Source organism: Mobula hypostoma, chromosome 11, assembly GCF_963921235.1.
Source record: "Mobula hypostoma chromosome 11, sMobHyp1.1, whole genome shotgun sequence".
In the NCBI taxonomy this organism is placed as follows: Eukaryota; Metazoa; Chordata; class Chondrichthyes; order Myliobatiformes; family Myliobatidae; genus Mobula; species Mobula hypostoma.
In genome coordinates this window covers 36,977,895-36,999,915 of record NC_086107.1, presented here as the reverse complement: position 1 = coordinate 36,999,915, position 22,021 = coordinate 36,977,895, and the positions used below count along the sequence as shown (strand labels likewise).

Here is a 22,021-nt window from a genome sequence, read left to right as displayed (position 1 = left end):
AGTTCATAGGTCCCTGAAAGTGGCTACACTGGTGATTAAGAAGGCTTACGGCTTGCTTGCTTTTACTAGTTGAGGCACTTAGCTCAGAAGTCAGAAAGTTATGTTTGCAGCTTTATAAAATTCTAATAAGGCTGCATTTGGAGTATTGCATGCAGTTCTGGTTACCCCATTATAGGAAGGATATTGAGTAATTGGAGAGGGTACAGAAGGGGTTTACCAGGGTATCACCTATATTAGAGGGCAAATTTGGACAAACTTGGATTATTTTCTCTGGAGACTCAGGGGACATCTGATAGAGGTTTATAAGATTATAAGAGGCATAGTTACACTTGTCAGACAAAATATTTTTCCAGGAGTTGTAATATCTAATACTAGAGGTATTGGGTTGAGCGACAGTAATTTCAAAGATATGAGGAACAATTTATTTACACGTGGTCTGGAATGCATGGGGTGGTGGCAGAGACAGGAATATTAGGGACTTTTAACGGATATTTAGATAGACATACGAATGTGGGGGAAATGAAAGGATATGGATATTGTGTATGCAGGAGAGATTAGTTAGCCATTTGATTACTAATTTAATTAGTTTGGCACAACAATGTGGGCCAAGGGGCCTGTTACTGTACAGTACCAATAGATTTTCTATTCCGCTTTTTCTCTTCGAGAATGCGTAATCACGGTTTTTTTTAAATTTCTGGTTTCGAATTGTAGCGTTTTAAAATCTGGAAATCCCCTCAGGATAAAATACGAGTTTTTTTTTAGCTCTTTGGGAGGGTAAGGACACTGAAGCAGGTGCGTCATGAAAATGCTCTTTTAATAAAACGTTTTTAACAGAAGAATCGAACACAAAAAATCAGCTTGCATAACAAAAGCAATGCCTGCATGCAGTGCACGCAATCTGTTCCAGCGAGGACGTCTCCATCGATTGGCTGGTGCAGGGGAGGGACCGACTGAGTTTCCAATCACATTCTCTATTACTGTTGCTCCAAAACGCATCGCGCCGGAGTTTTATGTTTTCGCATCTTCTTGAATTGCGCATTTGGAGCTGTGTGGTCGGGGAGGACGGATATTGTCGAGCTCATTTCTCAGTTAATAGTGAATAGAGTCGCTCATTCTTTCTAGAGCTGCCGGTGTCTTCCTCTGCTGACGTTTCCGGTTAAAAAAGAAAATATTTTAAACTATTTAAAAACATTTTTTTGTTCTGTTTTCAAGCCTGATAGCCCCCTCCGTAAAGTGTGGGTTACTGAAGTAATTTTACCTCTTTTTGTCTTCCGGCCTTGAGTTTCTTGACGTTGCTGGAGTAAAGGCGAGGGGAATTTGTTTCCATTAGATTCCCCCTTCCCGTTGTAATTGTAATTTCATTTTGCCCTACCTTTACTGGTATAAATGAAAACGAAATTCTCTAGCGCAGTGGACACAGGGATGGGGCTCCTGATCGCACAGAATGGCCTCCGTGCTCAGCACGAAGAAACCACTGACTACAAAGCGGGAAAGCAGGACGTACCCGACCAGCAGACTAAGCATAAAGCTTATCTATGGTGCAAAGAATTTCTTCGAGGTGCCTGGAAAACGTTAACAGAGGAAGAATTCCAAATAAATATCCTAAGGTTTGTATGTGTGTATTTTCTAAACTAACATTTATAAAATGTTTTTGAAAATGCGGTGGACTGTCTAAAACGACTGAGTTCGTGGATGGAGGGTGTTAAAAGAGCGGCAAAGGATTCAGTGGAGTTGATTAAAAATGGAAGCTACGCCTCTGCAGGAGTAAAGAAGCTCGGATCAGATGGAGTTTACAGACGAAATACAATGCTGATCAATTATTTACGGCTGTAGTCCTTGTACGTATGCTTTTGGTTTTAAAACAATGAAAAAATATAGGGGGACAATATTAAAAGGCAAAGATTTTGGGTGATAATATTGGTTCGATCAGGCTTTTTTTGGCTTGCGATTGTATGGTTTAGGAGATAATGCGGAGAGTGGGGTACTAGCGAATTTGGGGCGTTGGTATGTCAACTGGATTAAATTATTTAATTTGGCGGAGGGAAAGGTTGGAAATGGGTGGTTTTCGAGTTTATGTATTTGAACCCTTATATTGAAGCAGTTTTTACCTGAAGCTTCTCATTACACTACTGAATTTCATTCTAATATGGAACGAGAAATTCCACATTGTATTGGAGCTACTTGATTTTGAAACATATTGAGTTATCAAGTATATGGGGAATAAATTGATTTTTGCCATAGAAGCATTTCTGACTGTTAAGGTGTGCTGGGAAAGGTGGTAGGCTGTCCAGCTGTACAGAACTAACCTGTCTCCCAATGAGATCACAACTAATCTAAAGGCATTACTTTGCTTACCCGTCTTTTTGCTACGTGTCACTTGATACCCCACCCCAAAAAAGTTGTCTTTTGTGATGTTGAAAGCCTGTGACGGTATATTAACTTAAATAAGCTTTCATGTGAAAATTTACAGCCACCTTTAAACATCTTTAATAATTTCTTTATCTTGGACAATCAAAGGAGTAGAATCCAAATTAATAAAAATTTTTCATAATCTGAGCCTAAGCCTCTGTTATTGACCTTTAACACAACAATCATTAACTTTGATTACTGGACATTTGCTCTGGAAAATTAAAAGTATAATTAAGGGTTAAAATATCCATGGTATGCAGAATGTATTGTAGCAATTGGAATACAATAGATTGGATTTTGCAATGGGTGTGGTTTTACTTATTGGCAAATGCGTTTTCTCTACTTATACAGGACAGAACTTCAACTCTGGCCCAATTCATTCATACCAATCCTAGTGTCTTTCTAAGCTAGTTCCCTTTGCCTGCATTTGGCCCATTTCCATCTAGTTCCAATCTATGTACTTTTTGCAAACATCTTTTAAATATTGTAATTGTATCTGTCTCTACTATTTGTTCCAGCAGCTCACTCCATGTGGGAAAACTTGCTTTTTAGATCCCCTTTAATCTTTTTTCCATTTAACCTCTAACCCATGCCCTCTAGTTTTATACTCCCTTTCTTCACTCTGTGGAAAACAATCTCAGCCAAGCTGGTTTCTCCTCGTAACAGAACCCTCCACTCCTGGCAAAATAGTAGTCTTTTCTGCACCGTCTAGTTTGATTACATTCTTCCTATAGTATGGAGATCAGAACTGCACGCTGTGTTCCAGGTACAGTCTCACCTTTGTGACATAATGTATTGAGCTCCTAGACACACATCCCTCTCCAATGAAGGCAAACATGTAGTCATAGTAGTCGTAGTCATACTTTATTAATCCTGGGGGAAATTGGTTTTCGTTACAGTTGCACCATAAATAATAAATAGTAATAGAACCATAAATAGTTAAATAGTAATATGTAAATTATGAAATAAGTCCACGACTAGCCTATTGGCTCAGGGTGTCTGACCCTCCAAGGGAGGAGTTGTAAAGTTTGATGGCCACAGGCAGGAATGACTTCCTATGACGCTCTGTGCTGCATCTCGGAGGAATGAGTCTCTGGCTGAACGTACTCCTGTGCCCACCCAATACATTATGTAGTGGATGGGAGACATTGACCAAGATGGCATGCAACTTAGCATCTTCTTTTCAGACACCACCGTCAGAGAGTCCAGTTCCATCCCCACAACATCACTGGCCTTACGAATGCTGTACGCCATCATCATGTTGTCTGCTTGTGTTGCCATTTAAGGTGAACGATGTAATTTTCTTTAGGTCGCTGTTCTACAGTGTTCCTCAGGACCCTGTCATTCTCTATATGCGTCCTGCCTGGTTTGAGACATCACTGCATAGTTGTCTGAGTTAAATTCTACCTTCCATTCCTTAGCCCACTCACCACTTAGATCTCCACATTGTTGTAGCCATGGACAACAACCTTCACTGCCCACCACAAACAATATCACCTGCATTTTCATCTGAATCATTAAAAGTGACAAACATGTAGACCCAATAACAATTCCTTTGCACACCACAGGCCTTCAGTGTCAGAAATAACCCTCCACTGCCACCCTCTGTCTCCTTCCTCTAAGCTGATTTTGTAACCAATGGGTTATCTCATGATCCCTTGTGATCCAGTTTTCAGAACAACTTTACACCAAAATTCTTGCTAAAGTCTATTTATTCTGCATTCACCTTGCCCTCAATCTTGGTCACCTCTTCAAACAAAACCTCAATCAAATTCATGAGACATTTCCCATACACAAAGCTAAGCTATCTTTGATCTCCCATGCCTTTTCCAATGCTGTTTCCTACCACTAGGGTTAGGCTCACTATGTCCCTGGAGCTGTTCTTGGATAAAGGCACAACGTTAGCTGCCCTAGAGTCTTCCTGGTGCCCTACAATTGTCAGGCTTCATGGATTTACCCAGTTTTATACCCTGTAACACCACCAGCATCATCTCTTTTGTAATGGCAATCTGTTTCAGGGCATTGTTCTCTTTCCCAAATCCACTTGCTTCTGTGACCTTGTCTATAGTAATACAGACGTTTAAAAATAGTTGATTGTCTGTTATAAAACCGCAATAGCACCAGTGTAGAAATCAAATGACCATATTCGCATGTCATAAAAAGATTATCATCATATTGTGACATTCACCAAACTTTTTCTCTACAGGTTTGCATTCAAATTTAATTTGAGAAAATTTGAAATGCATTCTTTCAAAGAAGGTCAAGAATCATGTTTTGGCCTTCTGTTGTTTTAAGTTTACTTCTAGGTTACTACTTGTAATCATATCTTCTCATTAGAATGTCAATTGTTCAAGTAGACCCAGCAACAATTCCTATGGCACACCACTGGCACAGGTCTTCATGTCAGAAGCGACACTCCAGGTTGTTCCTGGGCTGCTCTTTGCAGCAATTTTATATAAACTGGTTTCCACCTAAATAATTCCTGTATGTATCCACAATTGCATTCTCTTCTCTATTAAATTTAGAGATTGTGTAGCACGGGCTTTCCCAGCCAATGAGCCACACCATCCAGCTACCCACCTATTTAAGCCTAGTCTAATCACAGGACAATTGTTGACCATGAATGTGCATAAGTTGAAGAGCTCATGTTTTACTGGAGGTCGCAAAACCCACTGGCACAAGGATTCATTGCAAAGGGTACATGCCTAAGGGTACATGGTGATTTTAACAAGGTTTTTGTTCCTCATGAGATTTGGTGTATTTTATGCTTTATATTTAAAAAAAGCTTAAGTAATTTGAGGGGCTACTTTGCATAGTTGGTCCCGGAATTGGAGAGAGTAAGAGGAGATGCAACAGACAAAATTGGACAAATTTAAACTAAGAAGTAACAGTAGTCAGTAATACAGAACATTTCTAAGTATCAGAGAAACGTCGACTCAGACCATGAGAGTCATGGACATTTTCATGCCTTACAAGGCGCAGATTGGAAGTCTGTGTGGGGCACCACTCCTGGCACAGACTAGAGCAGTGTGTGATTAAGTGCCTTGCTCAAGGGCATAAAGACACTGCCACAGCTGAGACTCGAACTAGCGACCTTGAGATCACTAGACGAGTGCCTTAACCACTTGGCCACGTGCCCAACACAACTATCAAAGGGATGATAATGATGTGAAACTGGTCACCAGCTTAGCTGGTGGGGTATGAATCTTTAATGAGCTTCAAGAAGAAAGTGATGCAACAGAATTTTTGAGGTTACAGCAATTTCCTGGCTAGAGGTGGGACTCATGCAAATTCTTCAGATTTAATCCATAGATGAACTGGAACAACTGAATGCTTTCTTGTTGAAACTTGTATGTAAATTAAAAACTAATGTAGCTGATGAACCAGCTCATTGCATTGCATACACTGCTGCTCCCCCAGCACAGTGATGAGAAAGGTATCTTTCAGCTGCGAGTGTCTAAAAAGGGGGAAAAAAGCAAATAATATTCATCCTACTCAAGACAAATATTAATTCAGAAATTTTCCAGAGTTTATTGCTGGCCACTTGTGAAATTTATTTTCTTTTTAAACTACTCTTTACTCTTAAATAACTGGGTGACTACAGTGACAATTTTGTAAAGTCATTGCAATTTTTTTAGTCTTCCATTCAGTTTTGAAGGGTGTTGTGGCTGATGAGTTACATCAGCCCTGAGGTTTTCTGGGTTGTAACCAGTTGGCCTTTATTAAAGAGGTTTGTCAGGCTTTCCCATTTTGGGGAAGGATGCAGCTGGGCTTGGTCCTAACCTCATTAAACATGCATACTATTCAATCCTCACAAGGTTCACCAAGTATCAGCAAAGGCATGCAAGTATGGTGGAAGTTCCTTCTCTAATTCAGGCATGAAACATAAGAAATGGAAGCAGAAATAAGTATTTATCCCCCTTGTATCTTGAGATAATTGCTGAGCTTTTATCTCCATGCCACTTATGGTGGTAAAAAGGTCAGCAATTACCTGAAGGTAGAACATTCTATCTGTGTCCCTTTATCCTGTTAATGTACAAAACGTAATTTGCTCTTTCTGTCAGTGTGTGGGTTCCACTTTCCTCCCACACATCAATGGTGTTCTGCTTTTGAAATCAATTGGCTTTATGAGGATACCAGAAAATGTGGGATTACATAGATGATTCTTGATGATTGGTGTCAATATACACTGTGCTGAAGGACCAGTTTTTGTGTGTCTATGATAAGTGCATAGAATCAAAAGTAGACTATTTGGCCCCTTTTGCTTCATCTACTGTTTATTAAAATCATAGCTGATTCTCTTTTTGAAATTCTGGCTACACTTTCAAGCACTAATCTTACATTGTTTTTGTTCTCTTTTATCCAAAAATGTATTGATCTGTCTTCAATATAGTTAGTGCCTGCCTCCAAACTCCTCGGGTAAAGAATTCCAGACCATCTCTGGGTGAAAAGAGTTCTTCATACCTCAATCTTTAATTGTTAACCCATCATTTTGAGATTGTGACCTTAATCAGTGAAAACTTGAACCCTGGAGCTAGCCTAATGAGATTTTCTTTTGGTTAAATTCTAGCAAATGTATGTCCAGTTCAGGTAAACGTGCTTATTATAACACATAAGGAATCAATCCATGCTGACTTCTGACAGGGAAAAGCCATACCCTCATTTAATTCTTTTTCTACATCATTATTATCTCTCAACTCTTTTTTTTTTGCCATTAACAGTAGCCAGTTAACACAATTTTGGTATGTGATTTGGAGAATGCTCAAGTAGTCATGGGGAGACTAGGCGCATAAACCACACATATAGCATCTGAGGTCATGGTCAAACCAGGTCCTGAAGCTGTGAAACACCAACACTAATTGTTCAGTTCCAAGTTGAATTGTCATTCAATCATACATGAATACAGCCAAATGAAACAATTCTTCCAGGGCCAAGATGCAAAGACACAATATCAGTACAATACAGTTGCACAAAAAATATACGTGCTGTGTCATATTACTTTTGCATCTTGTTTTCTAATTGTGTTCATAACTTGTGTGGTACCTTATGGGCACTAGTGCAAATACAGCCCAATCATCTGATCTGCTAGTTTCAATCTGGGGGAAAAGATTGAAAAGTGATTTCTCTTTTGTAATTCCATGTTGAGAATTCTGAAGACTATGATTATTTTTAAGTGCCCAATAAATAAAATGTAGTCCATGAAATAAATTTTCAAAAACTAGAAGCTAGTATATAACAATTTTGTATGATTTATTTAAAAGAAGCCTCTTAAAAAGACTTACTAATACAGGTTCCCGCCCCCCCCCATCCGAAGGTAGAGCGTTCCTATGAAATGGTTCGTAAGCTGGAATGTCGTAAAGCGAAGAAGCAATTACCATTTATTTATATGGGAAAATTTTGTGAGCGTTCGCAGACCCAAAAATAACCTACCAAATCATGCCAAATAATACACAAAACCGAAAATAACAGTAACATATAGTAAAAGCAGGAATGATATGATGAATACAACACAGCCTATATAAAGTAGAAATACTTTTCCACAATCATTGCTGCACTGTTGTCCGTAGTGAAAATCTCACGCAAGCGCCGTTGGCAGAAATGGCGCAAGCGCTCTCGGCAGAAAACCTCACACTAGCGCTGTTGGTAAAAACACTCTGTCCAGTAATCTTTAAGCTCTGAAGCTGCCAAATCATACCAAATAACACGTAAAAATACACAGCCTATATAAAGTAGAAATAATGTATGTACAGTGTAGTATCACTTACGGGAATTTGGAAGACAGCGCAGAGCACACTGATGATGGTATGTTAGGCCAAGTTGTCGGAGGTTGGGGTGGTGCAGTGGTCCCCACCCTCTGGGCAGCGACCCGATACTGATCCGTGAAGCATACAGGGGTGCAGCGGTAGCTGGGAGGCACACAGCACATCTTTAAGAAAAAAGCCAAAATAAACATGCTAATTAATTAGGTGCCGCCTGGCACATAATTGTCGGCCCAGATCAGAGGTGATTGCTGATTGCATCGCCTCTGATCTGGGCCGACATTTACGTGTAATTAATTAGCATGTTTATTTTGGCTTTTTTCTTAAAGATGTGCTACTGCTGCATTCTCCGCGAATCGGTATCTGTCCGCGGCCTGGTGGTTGGGGTGGTGGGACATTGGGGTGTCATCTTGTCATCGTCTATTTCCATTAGGGCAGGCAGCTCATCTTCTCCTATGACTGCCCGCCTAGATGCCGAAGGTCGAGGTTCGTCGCCTGCTCTGGCTGATGTGGAAGGCTTGCTTGACTGCTGAGCCTCGCGCATTTTTCTATCATACAGTTCTTTGTAAGGACTCAAACCATCCTGCAAATATCCCCAAAAGCTACGTACCCTTTCAAAATTAAAGTCGTACTTTATCATTACTCATTCGGTTTCGCTTGTTACCCTTTATCTATCAGTTCTTGGTTATGGGATGCCAAAACCTCTTCAACATCACCTTCGTCAACTTCCACAAGCCAAACTCACTTTGTCCTTACTTCGTTCACCATGATTGAAACGCTTAATTATGTCTAGTTTTATACTAAGTGTAACACCCTAACGAGCTCTTTTAGGCTTAGAACTCATCTTGCTCACAGGTACGTGTTTGAGCAATGCTGGCTAGAATGCACTTCCAAATCCGGGGCAGAGTGGCTGCTCAGGGCGCGCACTGCCTTGTATCGCGCGCTGATTTTTTTCGTAACAGTGAAAACACCTTCTGTTAGCAAAAACAGGGAACTAATATAGGTCTTTTGTAACAGTGAGGTTTCGTAAAACAAACGTTTGAAAAGCGGGGAACACCTGTACACGTTTACTGTGAAATTCACAAAGGTAATTAATTCAGACTGGGGACATGGCTTTTATGAGTAGGAGCTGCTTTTGTCTGGAAGAAGCTTGTACAGAATATGTACACATAAGATATATCAACCTTTGCTAGGGCTATCCTGAAATTCTATCAGAAGACAGTTGGACCGTTTCCTAGAGTAAATGCTCCATTCTTGGTTTGCAGTAATTAATGTTTTTTTCCAAGATTTTTTTGGAACCAATTTGATGAAAATATATAACTACTTCAATATGAACTAATGTATGAATCATATTTAGCATTATTCCTATTGCTGATTGTTTTTCAGGGGTGGCCTTAGTAATCTGCTTTTTCTGTGCTCGTTACCCGATACTAAAAGCTGTGTAAATGACGAACCTCGCTGTGTTCTCCTTCGATTATATGGAGCAATTCTTCAGGTGAGATTGGGTTTCTCATGGTGGGATATTCAATTCTATTTGAGAGCTAAGATCTTGTGATTCAACCAGAAGCTAATGTTCAATTTTAGTCAGCTAAATGATTGAATAATTTTTCATTTTGATAACTTAAACTTTTCATAGAGTTCAAACCATCCTATATGATCAATACAAGTTTTACCATGTTAAAATTGTGCAAACTAATCCTTTGATGTGCAGAAGAACAAAAGCAAAAAACATTTCTTATAAAGCTAGTTGAAAACAAGTGTACTAGCTAGTAATAATAGAACTAATATTTCTACTAGTTTTCAATACCAGTAGAAATGAACCATGGCTGCTGGCAGTCTCATGAGAAAAATTCATATCATAATTTACAGATTTGTTTAATCCAGTTGGCCATGAAATACATAGTAAGACAATGTAGTTTAATAATTTTGTGTGATATTCGATATTTTATTATCCAACAATTACAGAAGGCGAAAATAGAGTACAAGGTAACCTTAACTGATGTGAAGGTTTTAATGAAACGTTTATTACTTGAGAGGAATTGAAAGATATTGTAGCTAATAAGAACTTTGCTTATTTTCAGAAAATGTACAAGTGAAATGATCCAACAGGCTGCTGAAACATTAATTATGGAAATGCATACAAAGTAAAATCATTTAATTGTGTTTCATTTTGATCACTGGAAACTGTTAGGCATGTTACTGATTGGCTTTTCAAACTTCAGGTTGATATGACAGAACAATTTGTTCCTTAGAACAAAGACCCATATGTAAATGTTTGAGTTTAGAAGATACACCTATTACAAATAGTCAAAAGGTAGGATTTTACAATTTCCCAGTCACATTTGTAGAATTTCATAATATGTAAATGTTTTGATGGCTGTGCACTGTCACAGGATACTTATAAAAGTGTAATCGGTAAAGATGATTCGTTCATCTTATGATGGCCTGTGTGTATTACTGCAGTGGTTAATCATTACAAGAAGTGCAGTTGCTGTTGACTTCCAGTGTTTGCTTTGCAGTTGGAAGCTAATGCCAACAGGTGCAATTTTAGATGTACAGTATGTTGAAATGATTCATATCTGCCATGCATTCAAGCCTTGTAATCCAAACAATACATAGAATTGCCAGTGGTACCTATATATTGTCAGTTGAAGTGATAGTAGTAGAGCAGTTGCATTATTTGATCATAAGGTCATAAGACATAGGAGCAGAATTAGGCTGTTTGGTCCATCGAGTCTGCTCTGCCATTTCCCCTTCTGCCCCAATCTCTGGCCTTCTCGCCATATCCCTTCGTGCCCTGACCAGTCAAGAAAATATCAAGCTCTGCTTTAAATATACATAAAGACTTGGCCGCCACAATTGTCTGTGGCAATAAATTGCATAGATTCACCACTCTCCAGCTAAAGAAATTCCTCCTTGTCTCTGTTCTAAATGGATGCTCCTCTGTTCTGAGGCTGTGTCCTCTGGTCCTAGACTCCCCCACTGTAGGAAACATCCTCTCCACATCCACTCTGTCCAGGTCTTCCAGCGTTCAATGTGATTTTACCCCCCCCCCCCCCAATTCTTTTGAATTCCTGTGAATACAGGCCCAAAGCCTTCAAATGCTCACTGTATGATAAACTTTTCAATCCTGGAGTCATTTTTGTGAACCTCCTTTGAACCTCTCCAATGTTAGCATATCCCTCTTTAGATAAGGGGCCCAAAACTACTCTCAATACTCCAAGTGAAGCCTCACCAGCGCCTTATCAAGCCTCAACATTACACCTTTGCTTTTATGTTCCATTCCTCTCGAAATGAATGCAAACATTGCATTTGTCTTCCTCACTACTAACTCAACCTGCAAATTACCCTTTAGGGAATCCTGCGTAAGGGCTTCCAAGTCACTTTGCACCTCAGATTTTTGAGTTTTTTTTTCTCCACTTAGAAAATTTACCCTTTTATTTCTTCTACCAAAATGCATGGCCATACACTTCATGGCTGCTACTTCTTTGCTCATTCTCCTAATCTATCTAAGTCCTTTTGTAGCCTGTTTCCTCAGTACTACCTCTCCCTCCATCTATTTTAATATTGTTTGCAAACTTGGCCACATAGCCATCAATTCCATCATCCGAATCATTGACATATAATGTAAAAAGAAGTGGTCCCTACACAGACCACTGTAGAACACCACTAGTCACTGGCAGCTATTCTTTGCCTCTTGCCAATCAACCAATGCTCTATTTATGCTAGTGTCTTTCCTGTAATACCATGGGCTCTTGTTAAGCAGTGTCATGTGTGGTACTTAGTCAAAGGCCTTCTGAAAATCCAAGTACACAATATCCATCGATTCTCTTTTCTCTATCCTACTTGTTATTTCTTTAAAGAATTCTGACAGATTTGTCAGGCAAGATTTTCCCTTGAGGAATCCATGCTGACTTCAGTCTGTTTTATCATGTGCCTGCAAGTACCCCAATGCCATATACTTAACAATTGACTTCAACATCTTCCCAACCACAAAGGTCAGACTAACTGGCCTATAATTTCTTTTCTTCTGCCCCTCTCACTTGAAGACTGGAATGACATTCACAATTTTCTAATCCCCCAGAACAATGCCGGAATATATTGATTCTTTAAGGATGATTATTAATGCCTCCACAATCCCTTTGGCCACCTCCTACAGAACACTAGGGTGTAGACCATCTGGTTCAGGTGACTTATCTGCCTTTCAGAGTTTTCAGTTTCCCAAACACCTTCTCCCTAGAACTGGCAACTTCACTCATTTCTGCCCCTGACACTTTTGAACTTCTGGTATACTGCTGGTGTCTTCCACAGTGAAGACTGATGCAAAATGCTTATTCAGTTCTTTGCAATTTCCTTGTCCTCCATTACTACCTCTCCAGCATCATTTTCCAGTGGTCTGAAACCTATTCTCGCTTCTCTTTTACACTTTGTATATCTGAATAAACTTTTGGTATTCTCTTTAATATTATTGGCGAGCTTACCTCCGTATTCCATTCTTTCCTCCTTTGACTTTGTTGGTTGCCTTCTGGTTTTTCAAAGCTTTCCAATCCTCTGATTTCCCACTATTTTTTGCTCTATTATATGCTCTCTCTTTGACTTTTATGTTGGCTTGACTCTGTCAACCACAGTGGCATCATCCTACCTTAAGAATCATCTTCTTTGGGATGTACATATCCCTATTATTTCGGAATTGCTCCCAGAAACTCCATCTATTGCTCCTCTGCTGTCAACCCTTCCAATCAGTTTTGGCCAGCTCCTCTCATCTGTCTCTGTAATTCTCTTTACTCCACTGTAATACTGATACATCTGACTTTGGCTTCTCCATCTCAAATTGCAGGGTGAAGTCTTACTATATTATGATCATTTTCTCCTAAGCGTTCCTCTACCTTAAGCTCTGTCATCAACTTTGGTTAATTGCACAGCACCCAAGCCGGAATAGGTGATTCCCCTAGTGGGTGCAACCATGAGCTGCTCTAAAAAGCCATCTCATAGGCACTTTACAGATTGCTCTTCTGGGGATCCAGCACCAATCTGATTTTCCCAATCTACCTGCATATTGAAATCCCCCATGACTATTGTAACATTGACCTTTTGACATGCATTTTCTATTTTCTGTTGTAATTGTGAACCACATCTTTGCTACTGTTCAGAGGTCTGTATATAACTCCCATCGGGGTCTTTTTACCTTTGCAGTTTCTTAGCTTTATCTACAACGATTCTGTACTTTCTGATCCGATGTTACCTTTTTCTAATGATTTCATTATTTTAAATCAATGTAGGCATCCCACCTCCTCTGTCTACCTGCCTGTCCTTTGAATACAATGTATATCCTTAGATGTCAAGTTCCCAGCTATAATCTGTCAGCCACGATTCAGTGATGCCCACACTTCATGTATGCTAATCTGTAGCAAAACCTACAGTACTGCTTGGCCCTTGAGGCTGTAATAGTACACATCTTCAATGACAGAAGCAAATCTATTTACGTGAGATGTGTTTATGAAGAAATGGAATCTTTCCTTATACCTGTGCATGGGTGGAATTGTAATAGACGCTGTAAAATTACTTTAAATATGACCATTTCCAAAATATTATTTTCACATAAATCTGGCATTCTTTTAAAAGGAGATGCTGGGTTTACATTTTGATTTGTTTTATGCTGCAATGTGCAAAAGAAAATATTTGACCAAATACAGATTTGGAGGTAGATCATTCAGTGGATCAAACTTGTCTGATGGTGCAGTCGTTTAATGACTGACAGTATATCAACTCTGGCCACATGCCAGAATTCCATATTCCTTTGCCCTTGCCCAACCATAATGCATTATGCTGAGATTTTTAACTGGCGTCCTCGCAACGGCCCCATGTGGGAGAGATTTCCATTAACCTTTGTGTGGGAGCCTGTGTCTCAAATTGATCCCAGAACAAACCAGTTCTAATTTAAGGGTATGCCCCTTTGTTCTGTTGCCTCATCAGAAAAAGCAGTGTCCTCAGGTGTTACAATGACTACTATGCTCAATTTGCTGTCTTGATGTGCCGTAGTAGTCTCTAATCTATTGCATTTCTGCCCAATCTGCAAGCTATTGATGTATTTTAAACCAGTATCAAGTTTGAAGGTCATTGCTACATCTGAGATGGGTGCCCAGAAAGGAACAGGGGTTATTTGTATGATCGTGTGGAAGTTCAAAACAACTTGATACAAAGGATGGTTTTATCGAGTTGAGCTTCAACTTGGTATTAGTTTGAATTGAAGGTTATGACTTTATCACATTTTGCCTTTGATTGCATTTGTGCACTGTTCAGTTTAGACAACAGTGATTCATAGTTGTGCCAACAATGTGCCCAAATACCCCAAGAAAATAGCAGTTTCAAACATTGGCGTTTTCATTTAAACAGGCTTCTTAATCAACCTGCAATCTTTATTTAAAAATTGAAGTCCATCATGATGCAGAACTGTTGATATACAGTATATCTGTGTCGTTAGGTTAGTGTTCTGCTTATGTATTAGCAGAACACTGCTTATGTATAATTTCTGCAAAGTTGAAAAAAACTATTTATTTTAGAAGTTTTTATATAGCTATCAGCTATCTTGCTGATACTCTATTTTCCATGGTAGGGAAAAAACTAATCTGATAAAACATTTTCTTTATTCTATTGGTGCTTTATTTAATTTGCAAGATATGAATTGACATCAAAAAGATTGAAACAAGACATCCAAGTTACAAGATATTTGTATCTTTTTTAATTTTACCAATTCAGTTTAAAAATAATGGCTGGTGAGGAAGTTATTGACGTTTAGCCTGGAGGACATGCCAAGGATTTACAAGCTGAATAATTCTACTTTATTCTTCTTGTCTGCAATCTTGATCAGTACCTGAGAATTAAAAACAAATCTATAGCTCTGTTTGTTGTGCTGTAGCAACATAAAACTTACTCCTAATGAACTTTTATAATTTCTGATACACTTCAAAGTATGATTTGGTTTCAAATTTTTCTTCATTTCAGTTCAAAGTACCATAAATGTATGCCTGTTAACATATTATTTCTATATCTTTTAGAAATTACTATGTTCCCTTTCAAAAACATTTCCAGCTGTGTCCTTTGAACTCGTTCATTGGAAACTTCAATTTGGTCAGCACATTCACACCAGTCAAAAGCTAAAAACATAATGATTCTTTCTTGTTAGAAACTAAAATGAATTTAAAAGATAGTTGCAGTTTAGTTCTTATGAACAGTTGACCATCATTTGGAATGGACCTTCCCAACAAAAATACCCATGTACTTGAGACATCCCTTCAAATGACAGAAGAGATAGAAGGAATAATCAGGTAAAATTAGTTTAACAATAAAGAAGAAATTATTGTGGATACATGTCATTAAGAAATTTAACTCTATTATGCCTGACACATTGCACAATGTTAGTTTTATTCCAGATTGATGCAAATTATTGTAACAAGTTCATTATGGTTTCGTGGTCCAGGATGATCAGTAATTTAAATGATTACATGCTCAGTCCAAATGTTTATTGACGTCCTTTGAATGATGGGTGAAGAAACAGAAAATTCTTTATATTTTGGTCTCCTGTATTCAAAGTACATGTTCAATTAGTCCATATGTAGTGCAGCAATATTTGTAAAAAGCTATTAGTCTACATAAAGCTATTTCACATTCTGACACACAATGACCCAGAGACAATGCTCTGACCAGCTAGCAGAATATTTGTGCTGTAGCCGAGCCGAATGGCTAGTTGAATAGAAGTAGTGCCTTAATAAAAATAATAACAGGAAATGCTGGTCTGGCTGCATCTGTGGAAAAAGGAGTCAAAACATTTTGGGTCTGAAACCCGGGAAACATCACTCACAAAGTCGTCTTCAACCTGAACCTTTTCCACAGATTCTGCTTGACCTGCTGAGGTTTCAGAGATTTTTTTAAATCCTAGACTGCATGATATTTATGGAAGTGCCTTGTTTTTAAAAAAAAAAGTACTGACAATTAAATTATAAATTTTGCACAAATTAAACTCAAAATTGATGACATTAATACTTGGTTATTGAATGTTGTTGTTTCATTGGAGAGAATTAATTGTGTAAACATTACAATTGTTGAGTACTTTGTACATCAGTTTTATAAAGTTAAATATCTCAAAACCTTCATTTAGCTTTACTGTTTTTTTTATATAATATCCATTTACATTTTGTAATGTAACATTGAGAATAAAATAGCTAGTCAATGCACCCAAAGTTTGTAATTACAACTCCATATTCTATTCCATGTCAATACTTATCATTGCATTTTCTCTGGAATCGTGTAGTGAGTATTCTACAAGTTTTTCTGTTTTGTTTCTCTACAGAAAATCTGGATGGTATCAGAACTTTTTGTGCCAAAGCTGACATGACGTGGCATGTATGCTTGCAGTTCTAATTGTATAACAGGATATTTATCATTTTTCAATTTACTAGAGGTTTGCTGTATGATATTTTGATTACTAAGAGGTGTGTTCTCATATTTCCTTTCAGTGAATATCTTAGTTGCTGGGCTTAGCAACGTGTAGATAGGATGACCATTCAATAGAAGATGCAATTTAAGTTTCTATGCTAAAACACTTCCCTTGTAATCCAGTTCAACCATATTTCCTACATAGTGTGAATGAGGCATGGGAATGAAGTGCTTGGCTGCCCTTCTGCTAATTACATTGGTACAGAAAGATGATAAGAAAAACTGGCCTTCTGATGTAAAAGTGCCCCACACGGGGGGGGGGGGGAAATTACATGGAAAATAATTTCATGGAAACAGGAAATGTTGAACATGTTCAGAAGATAATGTTACTTTATATAATAACTTTAAATTCAAAGTTGGAAGGTTCAGGCTAAATATTTCACTTTCGTTGATTGTCCTTCAAAAGTGCTGAATTTGTTTTAAATGCAAATAAAGTGCAAAATCTAAAACTCACCTTTTTATCCTTGAGTAATAAATTGAAGACAAAATGAGATTCAAACTTAATACTAAGTTTGTAATCAAATTCAATTTTGATTTATAATTAACAATCAGTTATCAAATGGTCATTTTCTTTTTTGAACTTGTGGTCTGGCTGAGCTTAGGTTTTCAGAAGTTCATGTAGAATACGCAACTTTCTCTAGTTTCCTTGCCCACTTCCTAAGTTGCAAATTTAATGCACGGCTGGAATTTCATTGCTCAAATGATAAATGGTGCAGCTGGATGACACCCAATTGGATGATGGGTGCATTTGTTTGATGGCGCCTAATTCTAATCCTTGCTATTGCCAACATTTTTCACAATGTTTCTCAATAAGCAGGTTAATTTTCCACTTTTTCTATCATCCAAATTGATCCATTCCCACCATATCCTACCCACTTCCCTTAAAATTTAATCTGGGCCATTGTTATAAAGCCACTTGAGGTTAGATTGGCAGAACCAGCAGAGAGCAGGTTTTAACCTGGAACCTTCATGGACAATTTGGCTTACAACACCTGACATTGCATGAATCCATGGATTTTACAGTGGAATATGCTATGTTTATTGCTTAATGAGATATCAAATTTTTTATCAAATAGGCTGTAAATTATAAATAGAATGTTTTATACTTTATACAGAATTTATATATTTATAAAATTTTGGCATTATACACATTTTCAAATAACTAAATTTGATCTTAAATCTGATTTGCTGTGTACTTTATTCTAAATACTCATATAATGATTGCAAAATCATTACCTGCGGTAATAATTTTAAAAGTAAATTGAAAGAACATTGTAACATGAGGTTGTAATAATGCAATCGTATATACGTATTTTTATGAAACGGTGGTAAGTATTGGGGCACTTTGATGCCCCATAGAACAGGTTGCAATTGAAGAGCACGATTTTGAGAATGAAAGTTGATCATCAGTTTTAATGTGCAATGTGCTTGGTATTGTTAAGCATCCAGTAGCTAAATAATAAGTACATTTTATTTGGTTATTTTACACTCAAAAATGTTACTTATAATAATGTAGCTTCTCAATGTTTATCTGCATGCTTAATTTATTATTGCTGGCTTGAAGCAATTACAGATCAACAACTTATGTTGGAAGTATCCCTGTTACTGTTTTGAGTGTAGTGTATGAAGAATATTAAAATAATTTGTCATTTTGCATGAAGATCTGTTCTCCATATGCTACCTCTTTACTCTTGTCTGCCTTGAAATAAAATGTAGACATGGACTGCTAAGAGAATTAGAAAAGTTTATGATAACTTCATTAATTAGCATCCTTGATTTATTGAAGTTAGTGGTAGTGTATTCCCAGCATCCGTTATACACTGTTCTCGTGAATTCAATGCAAGTTGTTTGTTCCTGTGGCTTTGGACTAATTGTTGCCAAGTTTTAAACTAGGGAACCTAAAAACTGATATTGAGAAGCTATGTAAGTATTTGTAACATTTGCAATTAGGAAACTTTAATGATGGGAAACTTGCATTTACATGTTGGGTTTTAGAGCACGTTGTCCTGATTGTTTATATCTTGCTATAATCTGGAATAGGATAGCAGTTGGACTACTAAAGTTTTTGTTGAGGATGAAAAAGTTTTGTGTTTTTATCGAGCACTTACAGAGAATTACTGACGGGGGAAGTGGTGTGATGAGACTTGGCCCACAGTTCTGAAGGGTGAGTGAGGTCCTGAATTGCCTTTGCTTCCAGAGATCTCAGCTCTCAGTTGGTAAATCTCTATGAACCCAGTAATTATTTTGTACAGCAGAATAACGCTGAGGATAGCCTTTGCTTTGTTTTATAGTTTCACTAATGAATAGTGATCAATACATAGCATTAGATCGCAGAATCAGTGTCAAATCTGTGTAGGTATTAGATGATTTCAAGGAGGGGTTATTTATTAGCATCAGCACTTTATTTAGAAAGGGGAAATTTTATATTGTTGCTGATTACTGCCAAGATTTGATCAATAGTGGTGTATCCCAACGCCAGATACGGTGATTATGATGGGGGTTGTGGAAGAGTTTGTCCAATAAAGCCAACATTAGATTGTCACAGAGGATAAATAGTGTAGAAATTTGTCTTGCATTTTCACATGGAATAGGCAAGATAGCCAGCTATGTGCAGTGATTGTTATTTAGCATCTTTGATGCTAGTGGAACTGAATAGTAAGGAAGTTGAGTACCTTGGGTAAAATATCATTAGCGATGAGTAATTTCTACCCCAAAATTATGGAAAGTTTAGCATGTAAATTCCTATTCTTTAGTGACTTAAGAGGCTGATGTGTGGTGGAAAGAGTTGGATCATTCGTTTTGCTGTTCTTTCATTTGTTATACCATTGACCACTGTGTTCCATCATGCAGAATAGTGTTAGAGTGTGCACGCTTCCTCATTTTCAATTTAAACACAAAGTATTTTATAAAAAAAAATCAACTTTGATAATCCCTGACAATATCAAAGTTCAGAACAGTATAACACAGGTTGCAATCCTTTATACAAAATGGAAACTGTTTTGTAACAGTATGTTTTCCCAATAATCTCAATGATAATCTCAAATGTATTTTTAAAAAAATTATATAGCTTGTATTTAATTTGCCTTGGGCAATCTCTCTGGCTTCCTTTCAGGCTGAGGTAGCCATATCTAATGTGATGGGCTATTCCTCAAGAATTTAAATAAACACAAGTAAAAGTTGGCTGAACAAAATTAGATTGCTAGTAAATAATACAATTTTAAACATATCTTGTAAAATGATAATCCTTTTACAATTATTTTTGTGAAAGAAACCAGATCTCAGACTTCATTTTCTGGTAAGTCTTTCCAGGGATGTCTGTTGTGTGCAGTTGAGTATGTTATGGGGGTTCTATACCACCTTGGCTGTACTTGCATATGTTCTCTGCTGCAGGCTTGCCCATGCGATCGTGCCTTTGCGATCGTGCCTTGAGCATTCTGGTTTCCAGGTGACAGACACGGTTCACGGTACAGTATCTGATCTCTGACATCGCAGCCATTTCTACAGTTGTAAACAAAAACCTATTGGATGTATAAGTTTACGGTAAAATATTTTACTCATTTATAAGAGTTTTCTTTATTTATGGAATTCTACATGAGTTTTTATGAAATTGGTTTACGTAAAATTTGTAACATGTTCATTAACAATATAGTGTGGCTTAGCACAAAAGTTATCATTCCACTCCAAAATTTCAAAAATAATGGGCTATGTAGTGCAAAGCATTGACCAGTTAAAGGGTGCATCATAGTGAGTTTGGATTTAGAACCAACACATGTAATTCTTCAGTCTGACTCCCCAACACGAGCCACTATTAAGTGAAAGAACTATTTCCTTCTCTAAGATTATGTTGGAGAGCCTGGGCTGCTCTCGAGCAGCTCCTCCTCGGCACTCAAATGTGGCATCACTGGAGCCCTGGGAACAAACTGAGTTTGCACTCAGTTTGAAAATAATTCAAGGAAAAGAAAGGGAATTATAAGTATTTTGAAGGAAATAATTTGATTTTGTTTAAAAAGCTATGTGCTTCCCAATTACTGAATAATTGCAAATATACAGTAAATCTTATTTTTATTTTTCAAAACATTTGTTTATTTTGAAAAATGAAAGATTGCCAAAACATCAGATATGCCCCAGCCTAACAAATCTTGCACAAGATACCTCTCCATTAGAACCTATTTTGGTAGAGAAGTCAAGCTGGTCTATTCTTAACTGGTCTTTACAATTTGTGTTAATTTATTCAATTTTCTGGCATTTCTGAAATTTCCAAAGCACAACAGCCTGGCTGCTGTTGTCTCCATCAGACTGATTTTTCCTTTCCACTTGATAATGCAAAACCATAAAGTAAGCGCTTTTTTTTTGCATGGCCTTCCAGTTAATGGGTTTGAATAAATTTCAAATACCTAATTAAACTGGTTTTGAATAAATCTTAAATACTTAATTATTCATGCTTTTATACTGTTCCTATGGATTGAGATATATTCCAGGTGACGTTTATAGATTTGATGAACATAAAACAGTACTGCACAAGCGCAGGGCGTTTGGCCCACCATTAGCTGTGCGGACCATGCTGCCAATCTAACTAATCCTATTTGCTTGCATGTGCTTTGTATTCCCCCATTCTCTGCCTGTTCATGTGTGTCTAAAATTCATTTTAAACATAGCTGTTATATCTGCTTATACCACCTCCTCTGGCAGTGTTTTCCAGGCACTTGCTGTATTCTACATAAAAACAAACCTTACCTTGCTCATCTCCTTTAAACTTCCTCTTCTCACCTTAAGGCTATACCTTCTAATATTTCACATTTCCACCCTGGGAAAATGATTATCTACCTATCTAAACCTTAAATTGTGTCAGTCAGCCCCTAATGCTCCAGAGAAAACATTCCAAGTTTGTCCAACCTGTACCAAATACTCCAATCCAGGCAACATCATCTTTTGTACCCTCTGCTAAGCCTCCATATTCTTCCTGTGGTGTGGCAACCAGAAATTACACACACTACTACAAATATAGCCAAACCAAATCAAAGTTGTATACATTTGCAGCGTCACTTGTCAGTTTTTATACTCAATGCCATGACTAATGCAGATAAGCATATTATATGCCATCTTTACCATCCTGTCACTTACGTTGCCACCTTCAGAGAACTAGGGAGTTCAATCCCAAGATCCCTCCATAGTTCAATGCTCTTAAGGTTTCTGCTATTTACTATGTACTTGCCTTTGAGCTCCCAAAATGCATCACCTCATACTTGCCTGCATAAAAGTCCATTTGCCATTTCTCTGCCCAAATTTCCAACTGATTTATGTCCTTTGACAACCTTCACTACCCACAAATCATCTAGGTTTTGTGTTGTCCACAAACATTA

The 22,021-nt window shown here is 37.7% G+C and overlaps 1 protein-coding gene across 2 annotated transcripts in view; it reads left to right on the top strand.

Moving 5' to 3' along the window:
• Positions 1-1,031: 1,031 nt before the first annotated feature.
• chka (choline kinase alpha) overlaps positions 1,032-22,021 on the top strand; it is a 58,377-nt gene continuing 37,387 nt past the window's right edge. The window contains exons 1-2 of one of the 2 annotated variants that reach the window (XM_063061828.1): positions 1,032-1,607; positions 9,555-9,663. In XM_063061828.1, coding sequence (XP_062917898.1) covers positions 1,387-1,607; positions 9,555-9,663 — 330 coding nt within the window. In that variant the 5' untranslated portion in view covers positions 1,032-1,386. The remainder of the gene's footprint in view (positions 1,608-9,554; positions 9,664-22,021) is intronic. The other variant, XM_063061827.1, reaches the window with a different exon arrangement.